Source organism: Chelonoidis abingdonii, chromosome 20 (genome assembly GCF_003597395.2).
Source record: "Chelonoidis abingdonii isolate Lonesome George chromosome 20, CheloAbing_2.0, whole genome shotgun sequence".
NCBI classification, from domain to species: Eukaryota; Metazoa; Chordata; order Testudines; family Testudinidae; genus Chelonoidis; species Chelonoidis abingdonii.
The window spans coordinates 20,361,274-20,376,850 of NC_133788.1; the positions used below are offsets into that span (position 1 = coordinate 20,361,274).

Sequence of the window (15,577 nt, forward strand, 5' to 3'; positions counted from 1 at the left end):
CCCCGGCGTCCCACCCCCCCGCTCCGCCCCGCCCCGCTGCACAGAGGGGGGTGCGGCTCCCCGCCCGGGAAGTGGGGACCCCCTAGACGCTGAACGCAGCTTGCAGAACACGCCCGCAGTTCGGATTGTTTCTGTCCTGCAGCGAACCTGTTCCCCCTGTGCCTTAAATGGCTCCGGTGATGGGCTAAAGAGGCTCTCCCTTCTCTAGCGCCTTGCAGGTAAAGCTCTCAGAGCAGCTCACACATCTACATCTCACAGGTGGCGAAACAGAGGCATGGAAAGGCAGAGTCACTTGCCCCAGGTTACCCAGCAGACCAGTGGCCGAGACTCACGCAGCACCCAGATCTCCTCTGTCCCACTCCAGCTGAGAGGAGCCACTCTGCTGCTCTGGGATTCACAGATCGTTATATGTTACTAAGTTTGCAGGGAATTCTGCTTGGCTGGACTTTAGGAATAAGGGGTGAAACCTTGGCCCCACTGTAGTCAAAGGAAAAGCTTCCAGTGATTTCAACAGAGCCAGAATTTCACCCAGGGCATCTCCACACACCCCTCACTAGGTCAGTACTTCTGGAGAGCTGGGCTGAGAGCGACAGCAAATCTGCACAATAAGGGGAGTGGGGATCCTGTGCTGATGCAGCTACCTGTCAGTATCATTCCATGAGTCTGTCCTGGCTTTTGTTATGAAGAGGAGTAAGATCTAATGCTGTCTGATCCTGTCTACACAGGCCAGGCAGCCATCAGAATCACATCCCTGCCCAGCCTTTCAGAGCTTGACACTAACCCTTCTCCCTGCTTGCATGAAAGTACTGTTAATCCAGAGGTTATTTATCTGCTTGTGGTCTCCCTCAGAGGCAGAAACAAATGGATTTTCCTACAGTGGCCTACTGGGGACCCAAAGAGCTTGTAGCCCCTAGTTCACTGCAGTCACATTCCAGCAGCCAGCACTCCCTGCCCCAGCAGTTTCAAATTGGGCCAAAAGCAACCCTGATAATTTATGGTGTAAACATCTTCACCTCACCTCCTTTAACAGCCACATTCACTCCTGTCCAGTCCCACTCTGCATGAATGTACATCCTACGCACCCCAAGAGAAGGCTGAATCACCAGTTTAAACCTGGGAGTGCCACCCTTCCGCATTGTCCCTGTTCAAAGTCACTCCCCTGAATTTATCAGCTTGGAAGTGGGTTTAGTTATTAATGCAAACAGCCAAGCACTCATTTGGCCATACATTTCAGATCTTGTGACCCCAGGGAGCAGCCTATTTACTGAGACCATGTGCAAGTGTGAAATATAACTGCCAAAGTATTATTTATCTTTGGTGTCACCGCATTTTTTAAACTCATAAAGGCAGATCGTAAAACAGAGGCCTGGTCCCTAGCTAGGGTGTATGTGTACTGTACTCCAGAGGTGGCCTGAAGACAGGGCTGCTGCCCTCACCCCTCCTTCCAGCTTTAAACAGTTTACATTCACCCTGGAGAAAATCTCAATGACCACAATGGAAACATGAAAAAAGCAGCCACATGGAAACATGAAACCACCCAGCCAAGGTAGTTCAGAGCAGCAAACCCTCAGCTAGGTTTACATTTCCCCTGCCCTAGCACACATGGGAGGAGTTCTAAGAAGCCCTTTAATTTCAGCAATCTCCGAGATCCTCTGACAATTTCCCTGTGTTTATTCAGAGCAGCCAGCAGTGCACATTCCCAGAGCCTAAAACCTGCACTCCTTATTCAGGCTGCTATCCTGCAACCCCTTCTACACATGTTTAACTTTATTCCTGCGATAGTCCCACTGGAGTCACACACATGACGTTAGGCACATGTATTAAGGGTGTGTGGGACCAAGGCCCAGTAGGGCTTTGCCGGCACACAGAAGTTGCACCAGTTTACCTCAGGGTATGTCTACACTACAGGAGCACAGCTCCAGTGCTGCACCAGCGCAATAGCGTAGATGCTTCCTACACTGACAGAAGGTTTTTTTTTCTCTCAGTGTGTAGTTAATCTGCCTCTCCTGGAGAAGGTAGGTAGGGCAATGGAATCCTTCCACAAATGGCAAGGCATTAGGTCGACCTAACTATGGAGCTCAGGGTGTGAAAATTTCACAAGCCCTGAGGGTCGCAACTAGGTCGACCTAAGTTTTAGGTGTAGACCAGGCCTTAAAGGTGCTATTTTAAAATTTAGTTAATCTTGTGCTAAGCCCTTTGTGGGCACACTCATATTGTCCTAAATCCTTTTTGTCTAGCAGCTTAGCCTGCCCTTGTAAATTTATCTTTAGGCTAAACTGATATAAACCAGGTTTAAACTGATATGAGATACTCTACACCAACATTGCACTAATTCAGTTCAAAGGCACGTTTTTTATTAAAGCGATGCAACATTGCGTTTAGGTCACAATCCTTTCCAAGGCACACTTACACTTACAATTTTGTCCCATATAAATAGCACTTGTCCGGTTAATTGGATTTCTGAATGGCCTCTGCTACAGAGGCACAGTTGATGGGGGTGCAAGGGACAGAGGATCGGAGGGAAAGGTCTCTAGATTCCTGTAGTGCTAGGAAGACTAATGGAATGGCTTTTGGAAAATCCTAATTAAATAATCATGCCGCATCAGCAGATTTGATGGGGGAAGACTCCTCTAGGGGAAAGAAAGGTTTGCTGGCAGCCAAAGCAAACACGTTGCTGTACAGTAACACACAATCTAGCCTGACGGGCCCAGCACAAGCGAACCCAAACCCTTCAAAAGAATTCCTCCGCTACCCCCAAATTAAAAGCAGAACAGAGCCTTCAGCCAGAGGCGTCTGTGGTTTGCAGCTATGTACTGCTGGGAACTCCGGATACTTCCTTAAGGAATTTACATTCCTTTGAAGAAATGCTAGTAGGTTGTTTGTCTTCACTGAAAAATCTGGATTTAAAAAAGTACATTGAAAACCTGATTCAAATCAGCGGAGTCAGAGTAAAAGTGCTGGACAGGTGATTTGTTGCTTTTGTTTTATATACACCTGAGGCCGGGCATTTTGGTCTCTCTAACAATGGGAATGCAGATCACCTTTTACTTCCAAATCTCTCATCAAAAACCCTTTATGAAATGAGAGGCCCGAGAAGGTTCAAGGAGCCATTTCTAAGCTAACATGATTAATATTTCAAAGCTGCTGCCAAGCTTCTCAGATCAGAGGACACTCAGCTGATAATGTAGCTACAGAAATGTAATGGGATGGGCTGGGAGGAAGCTAGATTTCTACTATCAAAAAGTCTGAATTTACAGCATGCTAAAACTGCCAAGGGATGACTGATTTATTTCATTTAGAGCTTTGGTCCATTCAGTAGAAGCCAATACTTCCATAAGAGCTAAACTGGAGATGAGGCAGGAACACACCGGATTGCTCCTTTCTGTACATCTCGAGTAAAAGCACCAGTGTTATTTCCCAAGAGCCCTTCACTCCCTGCAGAAAGCCAAAGAGTTCAGTGTCTTCGTTTATTGCCTTCTCTTTACTGAAGTCCAGTAAATCAAATGGCAAACCTGCTTTGACAGCCTGGAGGAAGTCTCTCTCATGTTCACATTGCACCTTTTACTCTGAAGGATCCCAAAGTGCTTCTACAAGCTGCATTGGGGGACCATTCACCTACCACAAGATGTGGCAACTGTTTGACAGAGCACAGCAATGCTACACACTAACTTAGAACAGAAGGTAAAGAACATCAAACTCAGCTGACAATGCAAGTTAAAGAACCCTCTCTCACGAAAAGCGTCACGGGAACTTTAATCACCACAAGTCATCCGGTTCTAGGTTTTACCCCTCATTTGAAAGACACCCAAGTGCTATATGGGGGTATGAATTCAGGACCGACTCAGAGCACATCTCTTGAATCACTATCCCCCCCTTCATCAAGTGCTTTGGTGTTCTCTGAACGTTTCCCATCCAAGTGCTGACGCAGCCCAGCACGGAGAACTGATGGGAGACAGCACCAGGTTACTGTTCAACTTCAACCAAAGAGGAAGAGGTTTGTGAGACCATGGGTGCAGTAAGCAATTCCAGTGTGGGTCACAAACACTTCTGTCACTCCATGTAAGATGGGAGGGAAATTTTCAGACGTGACTAGTGATTTTAGATGCCCATTGTGAGATCACTTAAAGGAGCCCACGCTCTTAGCCCCTCCTGAAAGCCTGGCCCCTTGAAGGCATCTCAAAGGGGGCACCCAAAATCACCCGTCTCTTTTGAAAATCTTTGCCAGTATCTGTAAGTAACAGCTTGTTTGCCCATCTCATTTACTTCCTCTAATGCCCACATGCATCCAGGATACAAGTAACTTATCAGGACCCTTGTTCCACAGGGGACTTTCCACACAGGCCCAGCTTTCTGAGCTTAATCAGTAATCACACAATAGCTACACTGATGTTGGTCCAGAGGAGAAATCAATGAGAGAGAAAATAAACAACAGGCACAATCTGAGTTATTTGATAATGATGGAAAAATCATTTCCCAACAATGGGAAATTCCAGGTTTCTCACCCTAGCATGGTCTGCGAAAACATAAAGGGCTTGAATCACACTCAATTAAACTTCAAGGCAGGTGATTTAACATGTGCTCTATAAATGTTTGTTTCCCCGAGATGTCGACTAAATTCATGAACATCGACTGCATGCAACTCCGGTTATTAGAAGTCCTGATCAGTTTCCAGCAGTTCCCCCTCTGCTGCATAGCACAGCACAGCACCCTGTGTGTCACTGCTGGTCTGGCGCACCTTTCCAAACACTTTAAACCCAGGCTTGGAGGATGCACTCCTCTGTCACTCCCAGTTGCTGGTAGCAGCTAGGAATCCGGCAGGTAGTTCACTCTTCCCCTTAGCAGTTGGATCTAGTTCCTCCAGCATCCAACAGCTTCACTTCTGTTTGCTGCCTAATATGGCCCCTTTTTAACCAACATGAAGAAAGCACAGTGGTCTAGTGGCATCTCAGCACGGAGCCAGTAACACACTCCTCTGTGTTATACTGACTCACTGGATGTCTGTGAACAGGTCCCAAGATTTTTGTACCTCTGCTTCCCCATCTGTAAAATTGACATAACATTCACCTACCTCAAACAGGTGCTTGGGAAGCTCAGTTAACATTTGTAAAGGACTTTGTAGGTGCTATGCATTACCAGCAGGCAGGAAACTGTGAGCTCTGTTGGCAATAAAGCTGAAAATAAGCAAAGGGTTGGGTGAGATTAACAGAAATGTTTGCTGTATTTTCCATTTCACTATTTCCTGACCTGAATTATAATTGTTGCTCCTTTTAACTGTGCCCTCCTGGGGGCTCCAGAAGAAAAGATCCCCAAGAAAGTGGCCCTTTTAACAAGGTCACGAGGTTCACAAGCTTCTGCCGAGAGCCTACAAGGTGACCCAGTGCAAGACCATCTCAACACAAGACAAGATGGAGTCAGAACATTGAACCAGTCCACATCCTCTCGTGCTGTAACTGAACTCGGTGACAGATTCATCAGTTTCATCGTAGATCACTTTGCAGGGTTAGAAAATGGGTTTCATGGTGGTTTAGACAGAAAAAATGAACATAAACAGGAACGGAATTTCTTATTTGCAGCCTGATGAGCTAACAAACCAACAGAACACTATAACGTTCATCTGTCACTACCTGAATTTGGGTGAGCCTGTCTTGGAAAATATATAATATCCATACTGGGAAGATTGCTCCTGACGTTCCACAGTACATGATTTCATTAATACAAGCCAAATGGCTACCATAACATAACTATTGCACACACCACTACATACAAAGAACATTATTAAGGTTGCAAAGTCAAGAACTCAAAAGTTAGGAAATGCCAGAATAAAGGTTGTCTGTGGGAAAAATAGTAAGTGATCATGGAATCAAAGATTGTATCATATTGTACATACACAAGGGTGCTGAATTAAGGTTGCACAGAAAAAAATTAGCCCTGACATTTCCTAACTTTTGACTGCTTGACTTTGCAACCTTAATGTTATTTTAATGTAGTTTTTCGGTGTGTAACTTCCTAGATTTTTAAAAAAGCAAACTGAAAAAACAGAAAATCCATTATGTAGCATTATATCAACACCACATGGGTCATCAGTAAGGCTGAAACCTTTAGATCCACCTGACAGAGCTAATGGAGTAACTACTAGCAGTGGTAGGTTGTCATCCTTTATTGGGAACAGCACTAGAGAGACACAGGACACTTTTCTGGGTTTCATAGCATTCACTGACAGCACAGCGACGGTGAGACACACACCTGGCATGGAAAATTTCAGCCCAAACAGTTTGGATTTGGCAAAGGTATAAGGAATAGAAAACAGGATCTTATAATGGGAAGTGTCAGACAACCTTAATGATAGCCAATAGGTGGTGCTACCAGCCCCACCTATACCAACTCTCACACAGAGGAATGTGTTTTGTTCAAACAGCTTGTGACATAGGTGGAAATAAATCATTTCAGTTCATTTAAGTATAGCATGTTAAAGAGCCAACCTGTCTTAAAGAGCCTGTTGACAGGAACACCTCTGTTACACTCCCAACCTGCCGTCAGGAGAAACTCACTATGACTCACATGATAACACAGAGAGTCACATTTATCACTGCAAATTTGGTGAAAGAGGTGGATTAACATGCACATTTCTGCGTGATCACTTGATGGAGGAAGGGCAAGGGAAAACATATTGGAAAGAGAAATGAACCACTGACTCTCAGAGCAAAAGAAGTGGACTAAAATAAAATAATATCTATTATATTCTAAAAGTCACTGACTTTTCATTATTAATAAAGGAAACAGGAGGTTCCCAGAGAAGCCTTTTCTGGAAGGTAAGCAGTAGAGACATTACAAATCATCATCTCGTTATTGACTAACACAAGATTAACTTTCCTGGACTGCCTCTCACCTGGTCTGGGCAGGGAAGAATCCCATTGGCTCTGCTGCTACTAATATAAATACAGTCTGCAAAAGGTCACTTTGCTGGAGCCATAGAAATCTGCAAGATGGAAAGATAACAAGAAGGAAACCCTGTCTGCTAAGAGAGGGGAAGAAATGAGATACAGAAAGGTTTGTAAAAGTTTACAAGGCCAGCATGTGTCGTATTATACCATGAGCACCACGCAAGAGGATTTTAAAACACAGCAGGTAACACTCGGTGGTGAATACAAAGATAGGAATATAATTCTTCCACAAGCAAATGCCCTCAGGACAAAGGCTGCATTCTGTGCAGTGCAGGTGTGTGTATGGGCACGTGTACACACAGCTTTCAGATTCCCTACCTCCAAATGCAAATCAGATCCAGTTTGGTCTAAATAAATTGCTTCAAAATACAGGCTAGAAGAGGGTCGTTAGTAATGATTTAATTAGCTTTAGTGTCACACTCCAATATATATCAAGAAATTACTTCCTGGACAGAAAACTTAAGATATTTTATACAGAAACACAATTTCTTTATCCTCAGAAAATGTACAACTCAGCCAGCTGACACTTACACTTTCAGACGCGTCCACTCTGATAAATACACAAGAACAAGAGAAGAAAATTTCAAATCAAGGAAGACAAATGCAAACATGTCCTTTACAGGGTACAATTCAATGCACCTGGGTTTCTAACATTCTTCTGATTTTATTTATTTATTTTTGCTAACCTTTCCTTTTATCTCTAGAATTCTGAATGGCAGAGAACGACAATTTAGGAGTCTTCCGGGTAAAGAAACATGGAAATAGTTCAGATTTCATCCCCACACAGTACATTACAGCACTGACCACGCTATTGCTAATTTTCTTTGTGAGGAAAAAATTAAAGTGAAGTTACTAGTGCAGCACACAGATAATGAATCTATGCAAACAACCTGCATTCCCATAGGGCTTGGCTACTGCATTTAGTAATAACTAGTAATAACCCACATTGGGTTTAATTATTTGTTCTTCAGGAAAGGCAGCCTACACACCCTCTTTTCTTAGGCTGTCTTTTGTAAACTGATTGGTATGAAGTGCAAACACCACTCCCTGAGAACGCAGGTTGTAAAACTAGCAGAAGCGACACAAACAATAATCGGCACCTAGGGGAAGTGGTGTGATCCAACAACAGGCTTTCCGATAAGGTTTCAGAAGTTCACATAACTGGAGCTTGTTGTCACCCCTTTTAGCCAAGTTTACAAAAATTCCTCCCATTACCACCGTTTCAGGTGCATGCTCAGCCATACAGGACTCCCCAGTGTACATGTCCGGCTGCCTCCAACAGCTGCCTACACTAGGACTCCCAGCATTTTAACACCAGCACACCATTCGAACCAGTTTCAATTGTAGGAGTTTTTTGTAAAGATTTCCTGGTGTAGACAAGGTTAGTGACGGTGTTACAATATCTCAACTCTCATGTAAGTGTCAGTTCTTAACAGTTTTGGTCAGATACAAATAATTTTAGCTGCTGATTTACCAATTCTACTGTAATCAGTCTATTGGTTCATAAACTATTAGGACACAGGCTGATTTAATCAGTCTTGGAAAAATCACTATCATCATTACCAGCCCAGGCACAGAATCTACCATCCCACTCACATGGGGCTGATAAGGGAAAACACTGGAGCCTACGTTTTCAAAAATGACTAGCGATTGGGTGCCTGACTCGAGTCACCTTAACGGGGCCTGATTTTTCAAGGGCACGAAACATCCTAATTCTGAACATCAGGCCCACTGAAGGTGCCTCAAGCCAGAAATCCAAAAATCACCAATGACTTTGGAAAATGCAGGCTTAACATATTATTTGCCAATACAAAAAACCAAAACAAAAACACAACTACTTATTCCAACAGAACTGTTCAAAGCTGGCCTATAATCATACCAGAATGATACTTGGGGATGTTAAAGGGAAGTGAAGGAAAGTTATGGGACCTTTTCCAAAACATTCATCTCTGATTCCACTTTTCAAAACCTATGACAGGAACAGGGTCACCCCAAGCACTGAATGCTGGGATGAGCCAGATCTAGAGAAGGCAGGAACTTGAGCAGCTTGCCTTATCACATGCTGGAAATTAGCAAATTATGGCAAAGGAAACAAGGCAGGGATGGAGCATGAATATTAGATTTGTTCAAGACCTAGACATCAATAAAGGTCTTTCGATGAGGGACAGGAGTGTTAATGCTCAGTAACATGAATAGTTACCTTCATTTAGCGCCCGACAAATAAGCTATCAGTAAAGGAAATGCAGTAATGCAGAATATTGCACGTATTGCAACCATCATCAGTTATTTGACCAGAGTTTGGTTCAGGTTTTTTTTTATTACATCCAGCTTCTAACAGATCTCTATCCTTTTTGTAACAGGATTTAAACAAATCCCTCACCATTGCATGGGCTACCACTAGTCTCCTCAGCTATGAGCACAGAAGCCATAGTGTGTGCGCGCGTCATGTCCATCCCGCCCCCCCACAGGGAAGGAGCAGGTGGAGTGAGAGATGACAGGACAGTGCAAAAAAGATGAACATGAAGCAAAGTCAGGCCAGATTTTCAGTCTCAACAAGGACATTTCTCATTTGGTGTCACTGAAACGCTGCAGGGTTTTTAATTTTAGACACAGGTTTGTGCGTGTGGAGTTTGGTTAAAATAAATCTGTACTTGATCTGGAGTGGTCTCTCCCTGAAGTGAACTATATATCCCAGAACAGTGGCTGCAAACACTAACCAACCTGTATCTACAGTGGCCCCCAAATCAATACTATAATTAGAAGCAAGTCTGATGTGCCATGGAGTGCGATTCTCCTGAGATTACTGCTAGTCAGCTGCAGTGACTCCTCACCTGACACAAACACTGCATGCACGTGCCTCCTGCAGAATGGGTAGGAAAGCATGGATTACAATACGGAAGCTGCACATGAACTCTCCCGCCATCAAAATCCCTGTGGTCTTGCATCATCAACTGGTCTGAAACACACCTTTAGAACCACATGCAGAGGTTGCCAAAGGGTTTGGGAAGAAGTCCAGAGGTGATTGTGTCACTCAGTTAAGGCTTCTCAGGCAAGCATGTGCCAAGATGAGCACTTTTCACACAAACATTTTACAATTTAGATCCAGCAACACAAATCCTGCTATTACTGATATCAAGGAGCATCTTTCTGCTGACTCCACTGGGAACTGGATTGCAATTCTGGTTATTTTAAAACAAACTGTGTTGTGAGATTTGGGGCCCAGTTCTCCCCTCAGATATTCCAGTGCAAATCTGGAGCCACTCAGTACAAGTTGTGGCAGCGTAAGCGAGAGGAGAACCGGGTCCTTTAAATTTAAAGCCAGTGAGAGAGTTCCATCCTGTGAAGAAATCCTGGCAGCAGCAGGCCTATAATTAAAACTAACATTTCCAGCAGCTCTGCCTTCAGGGCAGCGATGGTGCCAAAGTGGCACACCCACATTCTGGGCTCCAGCTGGCATGAAACAGGAGGCCACAAGCATGGTGGGTTATTTGATGCTTGGCTTCCAAGGGCTTATTCCATGAACAGCCCTTTGTGGAGGAGGGGGAGAGGTGTAGTGTGGGTTAGAGAGGGCAGGGTAGCCCAGTGCACGTGAGAAAATAATGAGAAGTGGGAGACTGTTTCAGCAGATGTAGAATTTGGCCTTAAAGCAGCAAAAGTAACAGAGACCACTGGCTTGTTAGCAGTAAGGTGTGATTTGACCAGTGAATGCAGTGATTTCACTCCCTCCTTGCTTCCCACAGAGGGTTCTCCTTGCTGTTTTACTGACAGCTTCAGCACACGCTCCTGCCCTTGGAGCACAGGGGAGATGCAGTGTCCTGTCCTGGGCATTTATAAGGAGCTTGGTAGAGTCCTGGGGGCCAGAAGCCAGCGATTTTAGGGAATCTTATTTTTAAAGAAACAAGCAGCTCTATGATGGGAAAGGGATGTCGTCTTGTCGCTTTCAGGGCAGAGTACAACACGCCGCACTGGGAGACCCCAAATGGGAACTGCAGCTAGACGCTGAGCATCTAGCATTGTGTGAGCAGCGGGCGAACCTTGGATGTAATTCAGTTAAACCATTTTCAACTCACTGCATCTCCTCGAAGCCATTGGCCTGGAGAAGCCCCAGTGAGACAGGTTTCACTCGGCTAATCTATCCCCAGGGCACAGAGCCCTGGGAAGCATTCACCCCTTGCCAAAATCATGTTGCTTCTCCATTCAGAGCAATATGGTTAATGTGTCTCAGGGCATGGCATTGATTCGGCAGCTATTTTTCAGTGACGTAGTGTAGGATAATGGGGAGCCTGCACAAGACCTGGCCAAAGTTGCTGGGGGCAGCAGATGTTGCTTTTGTTCATCTACAGTCTCTTTTTGATGAGTTTCTCCAGTTTTCGTATTCGTGAGGACTCCTGCTCAGGCGTGGGCGCTGTCAGGGACATGGAGCTGGTGTTTTCTACCCCCGAAGGTGGGGCGGGCAGCCTCTGGCGGAACAGTTCTAACATGCTGCTTTGCTCACTTCTCTTTAGGCCCTGTTAAGAAACAAAGGGAAGTGGAATCACAATACACAGTGAGAGCATTACTGAACCTGGACAGTGGGTGCCAGAAAAGAGCTACTGGAGACCCAGGTTCAAACCTCAGTCTTCTCTTCCTCCCCTCAAGGGCAGGATACAGCCACCCCACTGTTCTGGACAAAGGAAAGCTAAGCTAAGCCTGAAGCCAGGGACTGAACTCCCAAGTGAGTGCGTAAAGGGAAAGCAGGATAATGCCATCAATCAGCAGCAGCTCTCCACGCTTTCAGAGCAGTGAGGATGCATTTGTTCTGTAAATTGCCTTTTCATAGTTCAGAAGCCCTACACGTTTCTACTGAAACAGTTGCCAAGGCATTCAGATTCCTCCAGAGGGGGACTTTATTATAGGACTGTAAATTCTGCTGGGCTGGTTCTAACCTTCATGTCTAGTATCTTCTGGAAAGTGTCTGTGCTGCAATCAGCAAGGAGTTTGATGTAATTGTCAACAAACACAACGGGTGGCTCATGAGGGGCCATAACCACCTGCAGAGAGAGAGAGAGATGGATGCGTCAGACACAAGCTATGAACATATTAACCCACCAACCAGCTATACGAAGAGCCATATCAATGGTGGAGGGAGAAGTTTTTCCTGACTTATAAGTGGAGCTTCTAAAAGCCAAACTGAAATTCATTAGGTTGAATTGTCCCCTACACAACCTGGCATCCGCGAAGGATGAAGAATCGTTACAGTTTAAACTAGATCCAGGTGGAGGGATTCTGGAGAGGAGGGGAATGATGTACATTTTACAAGAGCCAAAGTCCTGCTCCAGCTTTACCTGGGTAAAGGCAAATTCTGCTTTTTAAACTGCAGGATAAAGCTTTGTGCTTTAAAAAGATCAAAGCTCTGGAGGGCTCAGGACAACACTCTCCTGCTCAGTCCCTGTGCTTTGCCCCGCCAACAGGCTTCCAAGGCCTTTCACCCAGAGCCCAAAGCAGTGCTGTCTTACAATGGAACTCTCTGGGGAAATGCCACAGACACCATTGTGGGTAGCTTGTGGTATCCATGTAGAAAAAACAGCGTCCAGTCTCCTCTTGGTGCAAACCAGCAGAACCTACAATGGCTAAAGAATAGAAAAGAGGCCATCCAAATATACTGTTACTGAAAGGTGCGGGCAGGTTAGCAGAGCAAAGCAGTGATGAATCCCAGAGCAGGGAGGGGCGAGGGGTCCCATTTATGAATTGTCAATTGTTACACAGAAGCTGAACAGATCCGAGAGGCTGCGGGGACTGCGTACTGTGTTGAAGCTGCTGTAGGACTCTGCCTCCCAGCGTGCAGGCCGGCAGGCACTGAGGGCAGGGTTTGAAATTTCATTTTATTAAACTGGGAAGCATGAGTCTCTTCAATACCACTGAAAGGAACTTGCCCAGGGAGAAAAGCCATGAATGTGGTGCTGGTGAAAAGCCCCAGATAGCAGCCCTGGAGCCAGAAATCCTCTGCTCAGGACAGGCAGCATGTGCACAGTGGGTGCCCAGACTTCCCCCTTGCTGCCCCATCAATGAGCCTGAATTGCTTATTACCCGAGCTCCCTTTCCACTATACAGAGCAGACATGGCATCCAGTCGGGTAGCAGGAGAGGGCTGCATTTCTACTGTCAGTCATCTCCCCAGGAAAGCACAGTTTAGGGTCACTGCTTTGCACCTAAGGGCCTGCTTTTCACTCCATTTCACAGCTAGGCTCCCTGAGGCAAGAGGAAGCTACTTGAGACAATGATTAGGGTACACAGGATCTAAGCCACATGGGGACAGTGGCACCCCCATGGATTGGGATCAGTGAGCAGAACTGTGGGGGAAACTCCACACTGGCTTTGGGGTGGGATTTCAGCTAACTTGAGTTCACCTCCTGAGCTGCACTGTCCCAAACTACCAAATCTCCAATGAAACCATAGTGCTCTGAGTGGGGAAAGAAGGTTTCACTCAAAAGCCAGGTCAGGTTGTTGCTCTGGGTCAGAGTTCCTGGTCTGGACTGGAGCCTGAAGTAGGCTAGTTTCTCATGAGTTTGGAAGGTTTGCCCAATTCTATTCGTTGACCAGGCTACTGTTGCTTTACATGACATGAAGTTAGCCAGGGATACCTGCACTGGTGGGTTGTTTTAAGGCCAGGGTAGGCAACCTATGGCATGAGAGCTGATTTTCAGTCGCACTCACACTGCCAGGTCCTGGCCACGGGTCTGGGGGGCTCTGTATTTTAATGTAATTTTAAATGAAGCTTCTTAAACATTTTAAAAACCTTATTTACTTTACATACAACAATAGTTTAGTTATATATTATAGACTTAGAGAAAGAGACCTTCTAAAAACGTTAAAATGTATTACTGGCACGTGAAACCTTAAATTAGAGTGAACAGATGAAGACTTGGCACGCCACTTCTGAAAGGTTGCCGAACCCTGTTTTAAGGCATCTGACTTTTAACCTCATGTCTCAGTTTTGGTTAACGATTAAACTCTGCTGCCAGCCCCACCCAGGATTCCGCTGCTGCCTCGGGCTGCGGGCCAGCAGCCGGGATCCTGGGCGCTTGGCGGGCAGCAGCGATCCTGGGCCTGGGCCAGCAGTGGGGATTCTGGGCGTGGGCGGTAGCACCCCAAGTTCTCCACCTTAATGGTTAACCGTTTAACCAACAGAATTTTAATAGGTTACACGGTTGCTATTTTTAAGCCTTATTTACATCCCTAGTTGATCTAGCTCTTAGTATTTACTATTTTAGCATTATCTGCCCTGTGGCATCTGAGTACCCAGAGTCACTCCACACCAGACCATGTTATTATATTACCAACATTAATGGCCTCTGACAAGGCTCTCTGAACTTATCTGGACCAACACTTCTCCATATGGGCTAAACCTGGTGTGGTGCAGAGCCCACTGACTTCCAGCAGGGGCTGGGAGAGACTGGGCCCTTGCACAGGAGGAAGTGAGGAGTGATTAAAATGGAGACTGAAAGCTGGAAAGAGGATAAGCTGCTTTCACTTCAGAAATAGGTAAGTAGGTCTGCAATGAGCTCTAGAAAGAAAGTCTTTTACTAGAGCTAATCAGCAAAACATCTTACTGGGGGAAGAAAGAACCTTCCTTGTCCTTCCAACCATTTCCATATGTTTCCTTTGACCCATCTCCCCATACACTGTGACTGGGTTCTGTCACTGAGATATTTCTCTTTCCCAGCACACCAGCTCAACTAAATCCCATAGTTATGTAGCCACACACAAATCCTTCATTTAGAACCCTGGTAAAAGCCTTGTGCCATGCCGAAAAGTTGGAACCCAGGACACTAGCTGGAGGAGAAGGAAACCTGCCCTTCCTCCTCTTTACTCCCAAGCCAATGGATTTTTACACTCAGCCACCCATTCTTGGTGTGTCTGTCCTGTTGCGGTATTTATGTTAACTACATTCTTGTGCCATACACAGGTTTTATGATACACATAGAATGAATAATACAGGTAAACCACAGTGCAGTAATGTTCCCCACATTGTAGTGTGCAATGGATTCATCCCCTCTTCATCTAAAAACCAATAGGTATGAGATGTCCCTGAAAACACTCCAGATAAATGCAGCCAAACTGTGCTTGTGATAGGAGTAACACTGTCCTTGTAAATGGGCTTGGAAGGATTAGAGTTTTATTGGTAAAACATCAGTAAACTGTTTCACAACACAGCAACAAACTGATAAATAGTTCCATCAATAATAAAAATTTACAGATGAGAAAAGGGAGAAAACATGCTGCTTGAGAACGTAAAGTTTCATTTAAGGATGTTTACTTTGTATATTTTGACATGTGATGTTGACAATTTAATGCTTATAAAGCTTTAACTTTGTGAATCTCAACATCGACTGTCATTAAATAATTATTTCCTGACAACCCCTCATATTTCTGCACAACTGTGAACATTTCAATTGATAACAGTTAAAAAAAAATGCTTAAAACGATATTATCCATCAAAACAATACAAGATAAATCCATCACTAAAGCAGCCAGAGTCTGCACCCCACTATCCAAGAGTCCTAAAAGGAGACGAGTGCAAACTCCTTCCAACACATCAACACCACTTACAAGTTAAGTGCCAGAGCACAGATGCCAGGTTCTTGGATATGAGGGGAC

General features: G+C 45.0%; 2 protein-coding genes across 3 annotated transcripts in view; both read right to left on the minus strand.

Moving 5' to 3' along the window:
- RFLNB (refilin B) overlaps positions 1 to 9,889 on the minus strand; it is a 24,042-nt gene extending 14,153 nt beyond the window's left edge. Inside the window, exons 1-2 of one of the 2 annotated variants that reach the window (XM_032785334.2) lie at positions 9,773 to 9,861; positions 5,069 to 5,171 (exon numbers count right to left, since the gene is read on the minus strand). In XM_032785334.2, coding sequence (XP_032641225.1) covers positions 5,069 to 5,101 — 33 coding nt within the window. In that variant the 5' untranslated portion in view covers positions 5,102 to 5,171; positions 9,773 to 9,861. Of the gene's footprint in view, positions 1 to 5,068; positions 5,172 to 9,772 lie in introns of both variants that reach the window. The other variant, XM_032785323.2, reaches the window with a different exon arrangement.
- Positions 7,321 to 15,577, minus strand: part of VPS53 (VPS53 subunit of GARP complex) — a 92,309-nt gene continuing 84,052 nt past the window's right edge. Inside the window, exons 21-22 of the mRNA XM_032785295.2 lie at positions 11,867 to 11,971; positions 7,321 to 11,449 (exon numbers count right to left, since the gene is read on the minus strand). Of these exons, the coding sequence (XP_032641186.1) occupies positions 11,279 to 11,449; positions 11,867 to 11,971 (276 nt within the window). The 3' untranslated portion in view covers positions 7,321 to 11,278. The remainder of the gene's footprint in view (positions 11,450 to 11,866; positions 11,972 to 15,577) is intronic.